This window comes from Copadichromis virginalis, linkage group LG5 (genome assembly GCF_057382275.1).
Source record: "Copadichromis virginalis isolate Kocher_CV1m ecotype Utaka linkage group LG5, C_Virginalis_male_GT1.1, whole genome shotgun sequence".
Classification (NCBI taxonomy): Eukaryota; Metazoa; Chordata; class Actinopteri; order Cichliformes; family Cichlidae; genus Copadichromis; species Copadichromis virginalis.
In genome coordinates, this window is record NC_140622.1 from 23,265,608 (window position 1) to 23,282,532 (window position 16,925).

Below are 16,925 nucleotides of genomic sequence, written 5' to 3' on the forward strand. Positions count from 1 at the left end.
TCTCCTCAAAAGTGCTTGAATACTTGCACGCGATTGCTGCCAGGCCCTTTAACACGTGGTCAAGGTCCTTGAAAAGGTGTATTTATCTCTAACAAAGTGGTTTTGTAGTTGTCGGTTATTGAGAAAATTCTGCAAATTAAATTTCGGTGCCATTAGATGCATCCCTCATGCTATTTATTGCACAGTGGATAAGAAGTGTCATCTAAAGTACCTAAAGCATTTCCTCAGTTTATGTTATATGTCAGACTAATGGCACCAGTTCCACACCCAGCACTTACTGGTCAGCTGCCTATTAGTTGTTGTTCTTCAGTTACGCTCTAATAAGCTTGTGACTCTGCATGGCTTCCACACTTGCAGAGTCACAAAGAGCACAGAAAACAACAACATTGTCAGTCAGAGTATCTGTCTCCTCTCTCCGTCCTATACAATGCACACCACACAGGGTACTGCATGTCTTCACTGTTGCAGGCTTTAAAAATGAAGCTTCTTAAAAGGTAAGCATGAGCAGTAAAGTTGCTTTTGCTTTTAGATACTCACGTTGTTGGTTCTTTAAAGGAGCAAGTAGACCTGGCAGGAATTTAAAGGGTATGATAACAGAATTATTTCCATGGTTAAGAAAGACAATTCACAACATCAAATCAAGTCAAGAACACTGTAGACATGTCATTGTCAAAGTCTATAATCAAGACACACTTTCATGAATGGAAATACACAAGGCTTACAACAAAAAACAATGGTTACACTCAGAAACAGGAAGTTTAGATTATACTGTGTTGGAGAACATCGAAAAGAGGCTGCACAGTTTTGGAAATAAATCTTTGGACAGATGAAACCAAGATTAACTTGTGTCGGATTGATGGGAAGAGAAAAGTGTGGAGGATGAGAGAAACGGCTCATACTACGTCATCTATCAGACATGGAGACAATATTATGACATGAGCATGTACGGCTGCCAGTGGACCCAGGTCAGCAGTGTTTCTTGAAGATACGACTACTTATAGAACTAGTAGGATGAACTTTGAAGTTCACAGGGCTATACTCTCTGCCCAAATTCAACCAAATGCTGCAAAACTGATCAGACTATACTTCACAGTACAAATGGATAATAGCTCAAAGCATACTGAAAAAGCAACCCAAACGTTTCTGGGTGCAAAGAAATTAAATATTCTTCAATGGTCAAGTCAGTCACCTGACCTTAGTTCAATAGAGCATGTTTTCAGTTAACTGAAGAGAAAAGTAAATGAAAGAGACTGGAAAAAAGCAAAAGACCCATTCTTTTTCTTCTTTTTTTTTTTTTTTGCCTGTCCCGTTTGGATCTTTAGCCAATAGAATTGTTGTCTGAAGGCCAAAAAAGATGCCTAGCGAATTTACTTTACCAAGTGCATCATCATGGCCTTGCCACATCAGTCCATTTGATTGACCTTTATTATAATTATATATTTGTTTTATTTTATTTTCAGTTGTTACAGACGGGACAGAGATGACTGGGGGATAGGACAGGGAGAAAGAAAGAATGAAAGAGAGGGAGAGAAAGACAAACTGGGAAGAATAGATAGTGAGAAAGGAGGGAAGAAAGAAAGAAAGAAAAACACCTGGATCACCTGTTGAGAGAAGAAAAAAACAAAAAAACAAACAAACAAAAAAGACCAACATAATAAATATAACACTATCACAATAAACTAGCTAACAGTAGATACTAAATATTAAATGTTATTGTGCAGCACGCAAGATCAACAGCGCACAATGTGCTTTGAGGTAGCAGCCAAGAAAGGTGTAGTTTGTGTCTGTGAACACCCGTGTGTGTACCTGTGTGCATACCTGTGTGGATCAGCACGCTTGTATTCAAAAGGTTTCTCCATGTAACGATCTGCTAGGGAGTGTGGGGGGCCATAGCCCCGTCCCCCAGGGCATGAAGCAGGTATGGAGGAGATCCAGGCCCCAGACATCCAGAGGGCCCAGAGTACGAAGACCCAAGGAGGACCACTAAAGGGGCAACCGTGCCACCCTCCTGGGAAGAGCTGAGGAGAGCCCCAGATGAGGGGTCACCCAGCAGCCACGGAGCCGAGGCCAGAGGGGGTTGCAGCGACGTGGCTCTTTTTTTGCAGAGCCCAAAAGACCCATTCTAGTGACAGATTTCCATGACTACGTTGTACATGTACAATAACAATAAAGGGCTATTCTATTCTTCTATTCTATTTCTTCATTAAGCCATACATTCCCTTCCTTTTTTATCTGTTCTGATGTTCCAGAACTGTGGACCTTTAACTGTGAAAACGCTGTTTTCTGTTTGGCTGGTTTTTAGTCGTTACTAACTGTAGAGAAATTATCTCATGCCCTCTTGTAGCTTCAGATGTGCCTTACTCCCACTTGTGAGAAACAGAGAGTGAGCGTGTGGGACATGAATAAATCATGTTATGGTATTCTAACATGCATTTCTGGCCTGGGAGAACCTGCCATATTGGAGCCTGGAAGGTTTTTTTTTTCTCTCTGACTGATTTGCCAGTTCAAGTGTCCCCAAATCAAAAATGAATCATTCTGTTCATTTCAAACAAGTATCCGTTTAAGCATATCTACTGTTTTATTATGGACTAAAAGATTATCATTAAGAATTAATTTTGTTATTCGGAATTAAACAGTTAAATTATTATTATTTTTTTAAATGATCGCTACTCTTTCTGATACAGCAACGTTTATTAAATACTGGGCTTTGTTGTCAAAGGAATTTCCCAAATGAAATGCGTCATTCAGCAACAACACAGAGATGAAAAAATAATAATAAATTTATTTAGTAACCGTTTATATTTAATTTACGATCTTTTTTTTTAATTTATTTTAACATCCTGCCAAAGCTATCATCAGTATCATCAAGAACAGCTCCCACTTACAACTCCATCTAACAGTCGAGTGTCTGATGAGAACAGAGGGGATTCCTCTTAGTGTAGCTTAATACTCATATGGGATTATACGGTAATCCCACACCCACAATGTGCATGCGCAAACAGAAGTGCGTGCGTCGGACGAGGGACGGGTCGCTGTTAATTCAACGAGAAGCTGCGAACGCTCTTCAGATTCCCTGTAGAATGAGTGTGGGTGATAAAGTAAGCGAGGTAAGGTCATCTTCAACACTTTGTCTTTCAAAAAATACGGATTTTTGCTCGGGTGTGACTGTCAACTTGAGTTTGTCGTCCCGTCTCAGACTGCGGGATTAACTCCGTTACACGCAGAGCTGCATTAAGCAAATCAGATGACCAATGAAACAATAAGATGTCGTGAAGACTTAAGCATACATGAGTTCGACTGGTAAACAAACCGATAAGACCCCCCATAATAAATAAATTGCATGGATACTTATGGACGGTTACAATGGGCTCTTGTTGCCCTGTGTGAATAATTGCACCGTGTGGTGACCCACTTGGCAGACAGACTCCCGGGTATTCATATTCACGGCACAAAGCAGCTCCACAAGGACACTAATTTAAAGAGATCCAGATGAACCTGTGAGCATGTACACTTATTCTTCCTAGTGGTATTTGACTTTATTATCATCATTATTATTATTATTATCAGTTTCTGCAGCTCAGAGATCAACACTGGCAAGCAGTGTGCACATGCTGTCTGTCTCAGCTGAATGATGTATTCAGGTTCTTCAAAGTAAACTGACAATTATCAACAAAAAGTATGAGCCATGTGGTTGTTACTGAAGTTGCCAGTTGTTTCTGACATAGCTCTGTGCTTTCTGCATGCAACAATTGCTATTTTTCCACTTTTAGTGTCAATGTTTTGTCTTAAATATGCAGTTTGGCCTCACAGTCCTACTGTCAAACAACACGAGTTGTCCCAGGATTGTACAGGATCATACTTGTCGTCTTGTCCCACATTTTAATATAATCTCATCCTGGCATCAGATAACAAAGACTAATCTTTTGGTTTATTTTTTTTATTCGTAAAACCCATACAGTGCACATGCTGAACGCATGTTTATGTTAAACGTATCCATTAACATTTTTGTTTTACCTGTCTTGCAGCTCCTGGGGACTTAGAGGCCATTATCACAGTGGACTCAATCAAATCTTGACCCAGTGCCTTTTTTTTTGCCTCACACGCTATAAATTTGCAAAGCATGCAAAGGTGCATATATTTTCATCTTGAAAGGCAACATGCACCCACAATAGCTCATGGACAGCAAGTGCTTGGCTGACATATTGGCATCTGCGTCTCTGCATCGAGGTCAGGATGTCTAAATGTGAGCTGATAGAGCTGCAGGATCTCAGTGTAAATGATCCCATCGAGCTGGCCGCTCCAGCTGTCCACGTAGCCCCGTCGACTGCAAACCTGGGTCATCCCAGCCACTACTGTGTCGTCCGTCTGGTTGGAGATAACGTCAGCATTGAGGCCTCTGGTCATCACACAGGAGAGACTGGTGTGGGTCATGATTTCCAGCCATACAGTCATGCACATCTCACCTGGTGTGACCTGTGTGGTGAATTCATCTGGGGGCTTTATAAGCAGAGTTTACGCTGCACCAGTAAGTACTTCCACAAAAGATTTGTTTACAGGATAATCCTGGTTATAATCTCTATTTCTCTCACCGTCAACAGTTCCCATGAAACAAACAAAACAAACAAGTAAATCCTGATAATGCAGATCTTCTTCTTTCACATCACAGACCTCCATCATCCCCTAAACACAACTCTAGCTGACAGCCTGACTATAAAATCAGTCAGTCCCTCCAAGCGTCCACATCCAAAGCACAAAACATTTTCCGACAAATGCACTGCTGATTCCTAGTAGAGTAAAGTTTGCTGAAAACTGTAGTCTTTTGAAGTTTCTTGCTATACACTCAGATGAAAACATCACACAGTTGCTGCAGATTTGTCCATGATCCAAAGCTTCTATTGCTCCACTTTCCAAAAGTGCAAAGGTTAGGTTGAGATAGATAGATAGATAGATAGATAGATAGATAGATAGATAGATAGATAGATAGATAGATAGATAGATAGATAGATAGATAGATAGATAGATAGATAGATAGATAGATAGATAGATAGATAGATAGATAGATAGATAGATAGATAGATAGATAGATAGATAGATATTTTATTGATCCCACAGGGGAAACTGTTGTGTTACAGCAGTAGGAAAAAGAATAAAAATAATCAAGTCTACAATAAAACACAAATAAACAACAAAATTAAAGTAAAAAAAAAACCCACCACAGGTGTCTAGTAAAGGGTTTATACTATGAGATGTATTTATACAGCACTGATAAAAACAAAACAAAACAAAGAAAAGTAAAAAATGAAGTTATTCTTACTTTGACTGTGTTTTAAATGACATTGTGTGAGAGTATAGTGCAAATTGCAATTAATAAATAATATTTACACTATGAATCTAAGAAAAAGAAAAACAACTGCAGAATGAAGAGTTATAATACACCTTTATAGAGAACATTGGGAATGGTCTCCTGATGCCTTCTTCATGCCATCAGAGTTGATTTAGTCTGAGGTAGAAGTGCCTCTGCTGCCTCTGAGGTGTGGAGTGGAGCAGGTGAGATGTTCTGTCCATGATGGAGAGCAGTTTGTTCAGTGACCTCCTGTCCTCCACTGACTCAAAAGAAAAAAATCTAATTCTGAAAATCCCAGTAGATCAGCGATGCCTGAAAGATTCAAACCAGCCCATCTGGCACCCACAACCACACCTTCAAGGTCACTTAAATCACCTTTCTCGTGATTGGCTGATTAGATATTTTTGTGAACGAGTGGTTGATAATTTTATATAATAAACTGGCCAGTCACTGTATATAAAAGTTATATATTAGATATTTGTTTTTAAAGATTCAAATCTTCCTAATGAACAAGTAAACTTCCCATCGCCCCATCTGCCGGGGAGATTAGAAGTAGAGAGTCGAGCAACAGAATCACAAATTCACTTTGTTCTTTTGTGAAAGTATTTGAACATTGGAAATAGAAACAGCGTTATTCTTTGATTAATTATGTAGTATCCAAATTCAAATTCAAATTCAAATTTTATTTGTCACGTACACAGTCATACACAGTACGATATGTAGTGAAATGCTTGGACAACTGCTCGTGACCTAAAGAAAACAAAAAAGGAAAGGCTATGAATAAGAAAGGAAATAAATATGAAAAATTAAAAAGGGTAAATTTAACTAGGAAGGAATAAAATATAAATTAAGGTTAAAAATGAAATAACTATACAACATAAATTAGAATGAAGGGTAAATTTAACTGGGAAAGAATAAGATAAAATATATAAATTAAAGTTGAAAATAAAATAACTGTACAACAAAATACACAATATAGAACTATATAAGAATGTATGAAGAAATATAAATAAATAAATATAAATAAATATACACACAATAACAGCAGCTGTACAAGTATTAACTGGAAATGAAGAATATAATGTCCAGTGTTGTGCAATCCACATTATGTCTTGTGCAGTGCAAATATGCTTAAAGTGATTTAAGTGATGAAGTGAAAACAATGTCCAGAATGTCCAGTGTGTGTGTAAGAACTATATGTGTGGGTCAGTACTGTGTGGTGGTGTGATTGAGAGAGCTCGGAGCGGATGGTGCGCTCAGCTGACCGCACAACCCTCTGTAGAGCTTGTCTGTCCTGCATGGTGCTGTTCCCAAACCAGGTTAAGATGTTTCCCGTCAGGATGCTCTCTATGGTGCAGGAGTAAAAGTTCCTGAGCACCTTGGAGGGCAGTTGGAAGTCTCTCAAGCATCTGAGGTGGTAGAGACGCTGACGGGCCTTTTTCACCATGGTGTTGATGTGACAGGACCATGACAGGTCCTGCGTGATGTGAACTCCGAGGTATTTGAAGCTGTCCACTCTCTCCACTGGGCACTCGTTGATGACAGGGGTCTGGTAGTTCCTCTCCTGCTTAGTGCTGAAGTCCACTATCAGCTCCTTTGTCTTACTGACGTTTAGAAGGAGGTTGTTCCTCTGGCACCAGTTCTCCAGATTCCTAATCTCCTTCAGGTAGGCCGTCTCGTTGTTATCAGAGATCAGGCCCACCACGACGGTGTCGTCAGCAAACTTGATGATGGTGGTGGAGCTGGTAGTGGCTACACTACCAGCTCCACCCTGTGCCTGCATGAGTTTCCTCATGCAGGCACAGGGAGAAAATGGCTACACAGGAAGCCTCCAGCCATTCATGAGGTTCAAACTGAGGACATGTGATGTATTCTTCACTTTCTGCATCACATGATTTATAGTATGTAGGATTCATATGTTAGTTTTTCCATTCATTAGGAATTTTATCACACATTTTTTCCTAATCTGAAGGAAGCTCTGGAAAGCATCACATTTTGACTTCCTGTGTGCTACATGTAGAGCCAGGGAGCGTCTTTTTTTTTTTTTTTGCCTTCCTGCTGCATGCAGCAGCGCGCTATGAAGCAATTCGACACAGCCAGGTTTTTAGGAAGGGAAAACAATTACGACTAGAAACAACATGAGAAGAAGCTACACCGCAAGTCTTGACATATATCACCTTTAGTGATTTATCGCTCTCTTTTCGTCTCACTCTCATAGACTGCAGCTACACTTGTCACTACCGGTGCCGACCGTCCATCCAGCTGGACTGCATGACACATGGAAGTTTGTTAGCAGAGCCTGCAGCTTTATCTGATGACTGCATCGAGACAGACACAAATGTGGTAAGGAAAACAAGAACACTATAATAGCAGTGTATTTGTGTAGACAGCAGTTTTCATTTGTATTTTTTCTATTTTCGTAGCTACAGAAAAATTTCAGTTGCTTGTTATTTATTTGTACAACTAGGATTTTTTTATTTTTGCACAAAAATAAAGTGCACTTAACTCTTCCTACATTCATATGGAGTAGGTGGGTAGGTCAAATGGAGGGAAGCTGCCCACTACTCTCGTCTCTGGTTCCCCACAGGAATACTTGGGAGTATAGATTTTAGATTATTTTGGAATTTTTCTTCTCAGTTCACTTCTTTTGGCTGCCTGGTCTCATTTATGATTGTGCACCAACCAGACACAGTCAGATCCTTTATTATATTTTGTAAATAGTAACTTTATAACTGATAATAATATCCTTTTTTCAGTACACCTTTTACTGGGAAAACAATCAGAACAATTTAGGGGCCTTGTTGTAGAAGGATGAAAGTGCATTTACAAGGCTTTGGAAGTTCTAATGCCTGCATGTTTGGATGTGTTAGGCTCCCGGGAAAGCTGCAGCAAAGTATTGAATTCAACAAAAATAAAGCCATTGGTGTGGTTGTTATAAGTGCATTTACAAATATAGAAACATAAACATAGAAAACATTAAAATAATGCCGAGGTTTAGATTTTTCTCCACTAAAATCCTCTGAAGTATAGATGAGCAATAACATGAGGGGAAAATTGTCACTTAAGATAATTTAAGCAGATCCCACTGGGAGTAGGTTTCCCCCTCCAGATGTCATTATTGCGTTTTTACTGTCAGTGAGGAGCAAATGGTAATGGTGATGCTAGAAGAGCGACTCATCCTTTACTCAGGAAGCCAGCAGCTGGGAGATGAACCTGCATTTCACTGTGTGTTCATCTTTCTTTCACAGTAATGTACTGGTGAGGCTGTGGCATAGTTTATCAGGCTATTTTTTTTTTGGTCAACTGTTTTAAGTAAATATTTCTTTATTGTTTTTTTCTGGCTACATAAAAAGAGCTTGTATTGAGCTGACTTTTTTTTCATGCATTTGTTTTATTTCACCTTCCCTTTTTAAAGCCTAGTTGTGAAGGCAAGCTTTCTGCTCACTGTATCGTGGCTTATTTGTTGTTCTTTCCATTTTCTTTTCAGGATGAACAGATCGAGTTGGGTAAACAGGAGTTAAGTGTTAGTGAGATTCAACAGAAGGTGAAGGAATACAATGCTCAGATCAGCAACAATCTCTACATGGTGGATGTGAGGAACTGAAAAAAACAGTTTCATTGAGATTCAGTTAAGCAAAAAATGTGCATTTTCATATAAATACATAGAGTTGTGGTCAGAGGTTTGCATACAATCATTATGATTGTATGTAAACAGAAACCACTTTGTTGCTATATGTCTGTGAAGGTTCTCAGTCATCCAGGTCGTCGTTGTCTAAGGAGCTTGGAAAGAAAAGTGTCTGGACTTGCTTTGTTGCCAGTCGCTTTCTTTCCAAGCTCCTTAGATTTTCTCTGATCCACACAGGGTTAAAAGTATACATACAAACTATAATATATAGAAACACCGACAACTAAAAACTTCTCATTAGTAATCATGATTGACTACAATGGGTATAAAAAGCAAAACGCATAAAAATAATTTGTTTTAAAAGCACTCATTGGATTGACCAATAATCAGAACAATGGAAAAGTCCAAGGAACTCAGTGAAGATCCAAGAAGGACAATCCTAGAGTTACACAAGTTGGCGTCATTAGAGCCATTTCCAAACAACTGGCGCTTCCAAGATCATAGGTTTAAACAGATGTACAAATGGACAACTTGTTCAGATGTGTCACCACTTTTGAAGGGGTTCAAACCATGAAAGAGGCCCCTGTTCCAAAATCAACACCTTCAAGCTCAACTAAAATTTGCAACTGCTCACGTGGACAAGTTTGATCGTCAGCCAAGAAAAGATTGAGCTATTTAGCCACAATGACAAGAGGTATGTTTGGAGGAGTAAAGCTGAGGCTTTCAAACCTAAGAACACCATTCCAGCTGTCAAGCATGGTGGTGGTAGCATCGTGCTCTTGGGCTGTTTTGCTGTCAGTGGTACTGGTACATTGCACAAAGTGGATGAAATGATGAATAAGCAGCACTATCTCCAAATTCTTCAACTTCGCCCTAAATCAACAGCTAGGATACAACCAGATAGTTCAACAGGAAAATGATCCCAAACAAACATCAAAACTGGTTTTGGAATGGAGCAAAGAAAAAGCAGGCTAACATTAAGCTTCTGGAATGGCCTTCCCAAAGCCTCAACCTCAACCATACTAAGAATTTGTGATCTACCATTAAAAGCACCATGCCAGGAAACTAATCAATTTAAATGAACTCTACCAGTTCTGCCAAGAAGAGCAGTCGAATACCCAGCTAGAGTTATGTCAGAACCTTCACAACATGCAAAGGGATATTTAACCAAATATTTGTGGGGTGTATGTATGTATATATGTGACCCTGTGTGGGTTAAAGAAAAACCAAATTAAATTTAAACTTGTGCACGCAATTCTTGTTTTTTTAGTCATAAATGTCTGACTACAACCACATCTCAGCATAGTTATGTAGATGTGTGAACATATTTCTATTCATAATATTTGTTGATAATGTATTAAACCTTTTAATTCCCATTTATATGCTATAAATCTGTCCACCCTTCAGAATAAAGATGGGTCCTACACTGGTTTCATCAAGGTCCACTTTCAGTTAGTTCGTCCCATTTCCCTCCCTCCTCCCCGTCAGAGTTTGAGCTTGATGCAGGAAGATGATTATCAGGGAAGACGGATGAAGCGGCGGACATCATTCTACCTCCCCAAAGATGCTGCAAAGCACCTACATATAAGCTCTGAAACACGGGTACGAGAAGTCATCGAAGCACTGCTCAATAAGTTCACCGTTGTGGACAACCCGGCAAAGTTTGCCTTGTTTGAACGCACAGAGAGACAAGGTCAAGGTAGGATTCCTAATATTGCGTTGTTCTTACAAACTAAAATAGAACCAATTGTTGAATCGTGAAATTCTGCTTCTCTTTCCTCTAGTGTACATGCGTAAACTGTCTGATGATGAGCGTCCTCTATACCTGCGCTTATGCGCTGGCCCCAGTGAAACAGTCTTAAGCTTGGTTCTGAAAGAGAACGAGACAGGGGATGTAAATGTAAGTTTCCATTCTGTTCTGAGAAAGATAAACTTGTCAATATATGGGGCTTAGATGGTGAATTGCTCTCTTTCACAGTGGCATGCATTTAGCTTTCCTGAATTGTGCAACTTCCTGCGAATCCTTCAGCGGGAGGAAGAAGCACACGTAAGAGAGATCGTGAAGCGCTACGCTCTTGCTAGAGACATGATGAAGCAAGCCATGGCCCCGATGACTACACCGGGTTGACACCGAGACACTCAGCTTCACACTGGAATAATTAGAAGACATTCTTTCATGAAAAGTGTCGATAAGAAATTTTATGTCATGGTAAAGGGGAATGAAATAGCTCAGGTGATGATGTTGTATGGATTAGAGATTGGTAATAAAGCAGGGAGTTTGCTGTAATATTTAATGTGAATTACTTAAAGGTTCAGTTCAGGGTGATTTTGATCTAGTACAGCTATGAACTGGACTGACTCAAAACATATGAAATTGTTGTGGACTAATTGATCACACTTCTTTCTTTAAACATCATGCTGCTTGATTAGATTATTTAAAGTGACATATCTTAGTTTATCTGGTTTATCATCTTATACTCAGTTTTATTCATGTTGCGACGATGTTTTTTAAAATTGTGGCACTTTAATCAGCCTCTGAAAATGAGTTGGGTAAGCTGAAATGTGTGGATGTTCAGATGATCTAATAAAATGTGAAAAATGGCTGTTTAATATGAAACTTTTGATTATTTCTAACAGCGTGCCCGACTAGAAGGCCCATTGTGGGGGACCACAGTAGTTTCCACATGAATATTACACTCATATGTGATTGTAGAACATCTCATTCAAATGTAGGTATTAATATGCTGATATGTCAGCCTTGATTCTTCTAGAAGGGCTTTTGACAAAGTCTTTTGAATGTGGCTGAGATTAGGCGTCTACACAACAAACACACTCATGTGGGCCCACAGTGGGTAGGCGTGGGGCTGTGTGGACAGGGCAAACCCACCCCTCATTGCATGTGGGCCCAGTTGGGTGTGTTCACGCAGGGATAGCAGCAGTTTTATCCTTTGGAGACCCTAAAAAGTTTTCTGTGGACAGCCCACAATGTGCTTGCCTACAGAAAACTGCTTTGGGCCCCACATGGGCAAGTAGTTTTGTCTGTGTGAAGGTTTCTGTTGGCATCCCTTAGCAGCTTTGGATATCTGCAACCCACTGGTGATCAGATATGCCCTACTTCTCACCCTAAGTATCAAGACCCACAGTGAGCTGTTCACTGTAGGTCACCGTTGCTGCCTCTACTTCTAGCATCTTCATTATTACACTTGCCTCCCTCTCAGTCACATCCATAACATGCCATATCACAAAGCTCAAAACATCTGAAACTGCTTTCTTGAACATTACAACACTGGACCTTTGGCATGTGGTGTAACTGGATATTGAAATCATGGTTGAGCAGCTGACAAATCAGGAGCAACTGCGTGATGTTATCAACATGGTCCAAAATCTGAGGAATGTTTCTGGTGAATCAGTGCCATGAAAAATTAAGGCAGTTCTGAAGGCAAAAGGGAGTCCAGCCTGGTACTAATAAGGTGTAGTAAAGTGTCCAATAACTGTATATGTGGCAAGGGGTGGCTATACTATTGGCTCATGAGCACGGGTGTCAAACAGAAGACATGGGGGACCAGCAAAGACTCCAATCTGTCCCAAAGTTTGGCTTTGGAAAATGCAGAGAACATAAATTTTGGACTTTTAGTTTTATTTTGATAGGTTTTCCAGCTTTTCCTATTGATGAAGACCTCCATCTTGGTCATACTACACCAAAGTAATTCAGTTATAGATTTATGTAATTTGGCACATTTACTTCTTATAGTTTAATCCCAAAGAATCGTGCTGATCTTTTTTCCCCCATCTACTACAGCAGCATTTCTTTATTATGTAGAAAAAACAGAGAGGTGCTGTTGAATTAGCACTTCTTTTTTAATATTAAGCTATCTGAGGAATTAAATGTGTAGTTAAAATTCTATACACTTGAAAAAAGGGACAGTTTCACTAGTTTCGGCCCAACATGAGATCAAAACGGACAAGTCACTAGTACTATTATATTCCTGTCCATGTGATGGCGTTAGCTCACCACAGCGTCTCTGCACCAAGCTTCAGAGGGAAAGGACAGAAGAAGAACGTGGCCGTCAGATAGCATAAACAACTTAGCGTAGCTTTGTGTGATATGAGGTCTGTGCTTGTACAGAATTAGCGAGCCAGTAACATAAATTCATCAAAGAGAAATTCTTACCTACGAGCACACTGCTGCGCAATTTAGGTATGTGCTCCGCTAAGCTAAAGCGACGAGGAACAGCACGAACTGTTAAATCAGTCCATGCTAGCCCATGGCGACGTCAGTAAATGTTATTTTGTTTAGGAACATGTTGACCTGGCTAATGCTAGTATAAAAGCTAATGGTGATGTTAGCAGACGGTACATAAAGTGACATAAAAGCAGCTACGATTAGCGCAGCCGGGATAAGTTTCTCAGCACTGGTGACAAACTGATCTTGGTGTCGGGAAAGGCTTACTAGCTAACTGCTATGGCTTCAAAATGTTACCGAGTCTTCTACTAGACAGATAGAAGCAGATATTCATGTTGTTGTGTTTGATTTAAACTCCATATCTAACCATTTGTAATTCGTGACACAGAAGCGTGACTGCGTGCGTGATTTTTGGCTGCTGTGTTATTCTAGCACCGTCATGCTTCTGGCCTACAGCAGAAAATGATCATAACTGAACTCAGTCCGGACTTGTCTTGTTTAAAGAAAAGTCAGGTCTCGGCCTTTCTTAAAGTAGCATTTTGTAAAAATGACTAAATAAATCAATACGTGCCATTATGTTTTGCCTGAAAGCAGCTAAAGCTACCCTTTATTTGCCACTTTTCACAGGTGTCACACCCTGAAGGCACATTTCATCTTGTACAGTAACACTGTAGCACCACTGGCAGCCTCGGGACCCGAGAAAATAATGTGCTGCAGCTGAAGATGGGAGGTAGCGGCTCCAAATCCAAAGGATTTTGGCCTTTTTCTGGCTCAGGTAGTTCAGACGATCCAACCAAAGATGGAAATGAGCAGACACTGGCAAGAGTTCGAAGTTTCCCGGGTGCCACTCCTTTTGTCTTTACAAGAAGAAGGTAAATGTAATGTCGTCATACACCAAGACACTCATTTATGACATTGTTGTTGACTTGTGTCGTTTTTAATTAGCAGTCTGTGGGTTTTTGAGTAGACTGAGGTTCCAACTCAAAAGCAGTGCTCGAAAAGGATTGTTTCATGCATGTTGTCCAGCCTTATTTAAACTGGGCGATGTATGTGTGTGATGATTTTGCAAAGATTTTGAAAATATTTAACAGCAATGTGATACAGTGTGTTCTTTCGAAGGGGGGGAAATGTAAAGAATGGTTGAAAATGTTCTTTGTAAAAATGTTTTCGGTGAAAACAGAGTTACACATTCACCTTTGGCCAACACTATTGAGAGAGAAAAAGTCCTAAGATTTATGGTGTTTAACCAGTGAATCACACCAGATCAGCTGAGGTTGTTCTTCCTGCTAATGTGTCCACTATTTTGATTCTCCACACTGTATTTAGACTGGACACAAGCAGACTTTAACAGACCTGTAGTGGTTTTAACTACCCTCTTACGCACCACTTTTACACTGATCTGGTTGTTTGCTTTTCATTTTGTTTTGTTTTTTTTTTTCCCCCCTCACACTGTTAACCTTTTAAAACCAGCCGTTTAACCCACAGGAAGACACTGTTTTCATTTTAGCCAACATTTCTTTCTTTCTTTCTTTCTTTCTTTCTTCTTCTTTTTGCACATCACGCATGAATGGGAAGTGGCTTAAGGTGTATTCAGACACCTTAAGTTTGACATCTTAAAACCACACTTATGTGGATGTTCTTTGTGGTACACAAATTAGAGTATGTGGACCAGAAATATTTACACAATACGTGCGTAAGAAGCAAGCTAGCTTGTGTGTATTAAAAATAATTACTGTGCGCAAGTAATTTTGTGTCTTTGCTCCAGCTCAATGTTCTTTGATGAAGACGGTGACTTGGCCCATGAGTTCTACGAAGAGACGATTGTGACAAGAAACGGCCGTAAAAAAGCGAAGCTGAAGAAGATTCAGAAAAACCTCACACCTCAGGTGAGGAAATTAAGATTTTAAAGCAAGACTTTACACACTAATACCAGATCTCTGTAGCATATGTCCAAATCGTTTTATTTTCTCGTGTCCTCACAGGGAATTATAAAGCTGGACCATCCGTGCATCCATGTAGATTTCCCAGTTGTCATCTGTGAAGCCTGACAATGTCTGAGGAGCGTCTCGGACTAGCCACTGTGTCAACTCCGTCCTTCGGCTTCCACTGCAGATGGAAGCCCGAACCACCTTTCAAAATAACATGATCTCTTGATATATTTGATGCCCTTATGTGGACAGGCTGATGCATTGTGTGCTGAGCCTCTGCATGTGATCTGTTTTTGGCTTGTGTGCAGTTAAGACACAAAATAGGTCACCAGTAGGGATCTAGAATGGTGCCAAGCTGGGGAAAATCAGTTTACAGATCTTGGTTTGTGTGCATGTAAGTGTGACTGTGTGCAGATTTGGGATGACACATGACTGAGGCCTGAATATTTAGCAGTAGATTGTCTTCTGGTTTGATTTATAAAACTCAAAGAGCTGAAGGAGAATGTAATGTTCTTCCCTCCAAAGGGGTCTGAGCAAGAGTTGAAAAGTTGCCAGTGCACACTTACGTTTTTTGACATTATGACTCGCTTCATTATGCATGGAACAGGATCTACTTATGGGACAGCCCAATGAGTTGACAATCAGTGGCTCACAAACCCTTAATGTCACAATTTAATGTTGGAAGGACTGGCTTCAGTGACCTCAGAGCCACAAGATGTGCATCGCAGCAGTGAGTCTAATGACAGATCCTGTTGTTTTCTTTGCTGGTTTGACATACAATGTTTAACTTTTAATTTATTATAACTGTTTTTTAATTACAAAATAAAATGCTGAATTAAATCACATTCCTTTTCTGTATCCAAACTTTACAGATGAACATTTCAATGTACCGTAACTTCACATAATCACAGTTCATTATGAAATATTCCAGTAAAAATCAGTAAGAGCAGTGAAGACAAAAGAAGATTAACATGGACACTCGTGTTAATCTTTTGTGCTTTTTTTGGCCCTAGACAGTCGTCTGGGTTTCTATTAACAGTGATGGATAGATAACTACAGTTTAATTACACAGAGGTCATGGTGGGAAATTAAGATCTTCTAGCAACGGGAGGGGGTTAAAGCCCCTGCCATATATGGTAACCACACCTGACATTTGTAATGTGGTTGGCTCTTGGAATTTAGACCTGCATGGGAATGGCATCAACTAATCTTGGAAACTATTCAGGTGCCTTCTGGGAATGTGGAGTCATGACTATAAAGCCATCAGTCTGGCCCTGGTGGACACTGCATTTTTCACGAGTTTTAATACAAGTAATCACATTAAATTATGTTATTAAAGGTTTTAAAATATTTCAAGTTTCGAGGATTGGATTGGAGTACTTTTAAGTTTTCAGTAGTTTGACTTGCCAAGGCTTTGCTATCCTGTTTGAATTTGACTTCAGTAAAAGAGTCAATTATTTAAAGAAAGATGAACTTTTATATAACTCTCAAAGCTCATAGAAACTATTTGCCAAATAATCCTTTATATAACAGGCAGTTGAATCTTTTTACAGAGTTTTTAAACACAGGAGTGAGCAGAAGGTGGATGTGTATTTCAAATGTCGCTCTTGACCTCCACCTACAACGAAGTTAGGCACTTGTAGAGGAAATTGCGATGGCAAACCAGCACTTGGAAGTAAAGCGTGTATAAGAGCATCTGCTAATGAGTTATGGATGAAGTTAAGACAGAAGTAAAGACTATCAATGCAGTCACCATGGGAAAGGGTTTTTTGACAAAGCTGTCTAATATTGCTCTTCTTAGAGGATAAAGAGTTTAGTGCCAAAATCCACTACACTTTATTGCTT

The 16,925-nt window shown here is 39.7% G+C and overlaps 2 protein-coding genes across 3 annotated transcripts; both read left to right on the forward strand.

Moving 5' to 3' along the window:
* Positions 1-3,020: 3,020 nt before the first annotated feature.
* On the forward strand, positions 3,021-11,572 carry rassf1 (Ras association domain family member 1). Its single transcript, XM_085456828.1, has 7 exons — positions 3,021-3,107; positions 4,026-4,525; positions 7,563-7,687; positions 8,832-8,936; positions 10,377-10,668; positions 10,754-10,869; positions 10,948-11,572. The coding sequence occupies exons 2-7, from the start codon at positions 4,234-4,236 to the stop codon at positions 11,095-11,097; spliced, it is 1,080 nt and encodes a 359-aa protein (XP_085312954.1). The 5' UTR covers positions 3,021-3,107; positions 4,026-4,233; the 3' UTR covers positions 11,098-11,572.
* A 1,406-nt stretch (positions 11,573-12,978) lies between these two features.
* On the forward strand, positions 12,979-15,925 carry tusc2b (tumor suppressor 2, mitochondrial calcium regulator b). 2 transcript variants are annotated; one of them, XM_085456829.1, is made up of 4 exons: positions 12,979-13,167; positions 13,780-14,024; positions 14,918-15,038; positions 15,135-15,925. In XM_085456829.1, exons 2-4 carry the CDS (start codon positions 13,876-13,878, stop codon positions 15,198-15,200), a joined length of 336 nt encoding a protein of 111 aa, XP_085312955.1. In that variant the 5' UTR covers positions 12,979-13,167; positions 13,780-13,875; the 3' UTR covers positions 15,201-15,925. The 2 variants fall into 2 exon arrangements, with proteins under 2 accessions (XP_085312955.1, XP_085312956.1); XM_085456830.1 differs by lacking the exon at positions 12,979-13,167 and adding an exon at positions 13,305-13,665.
* Positions 15,926-16,925: the final 1,000 nt, after the last annotated feature.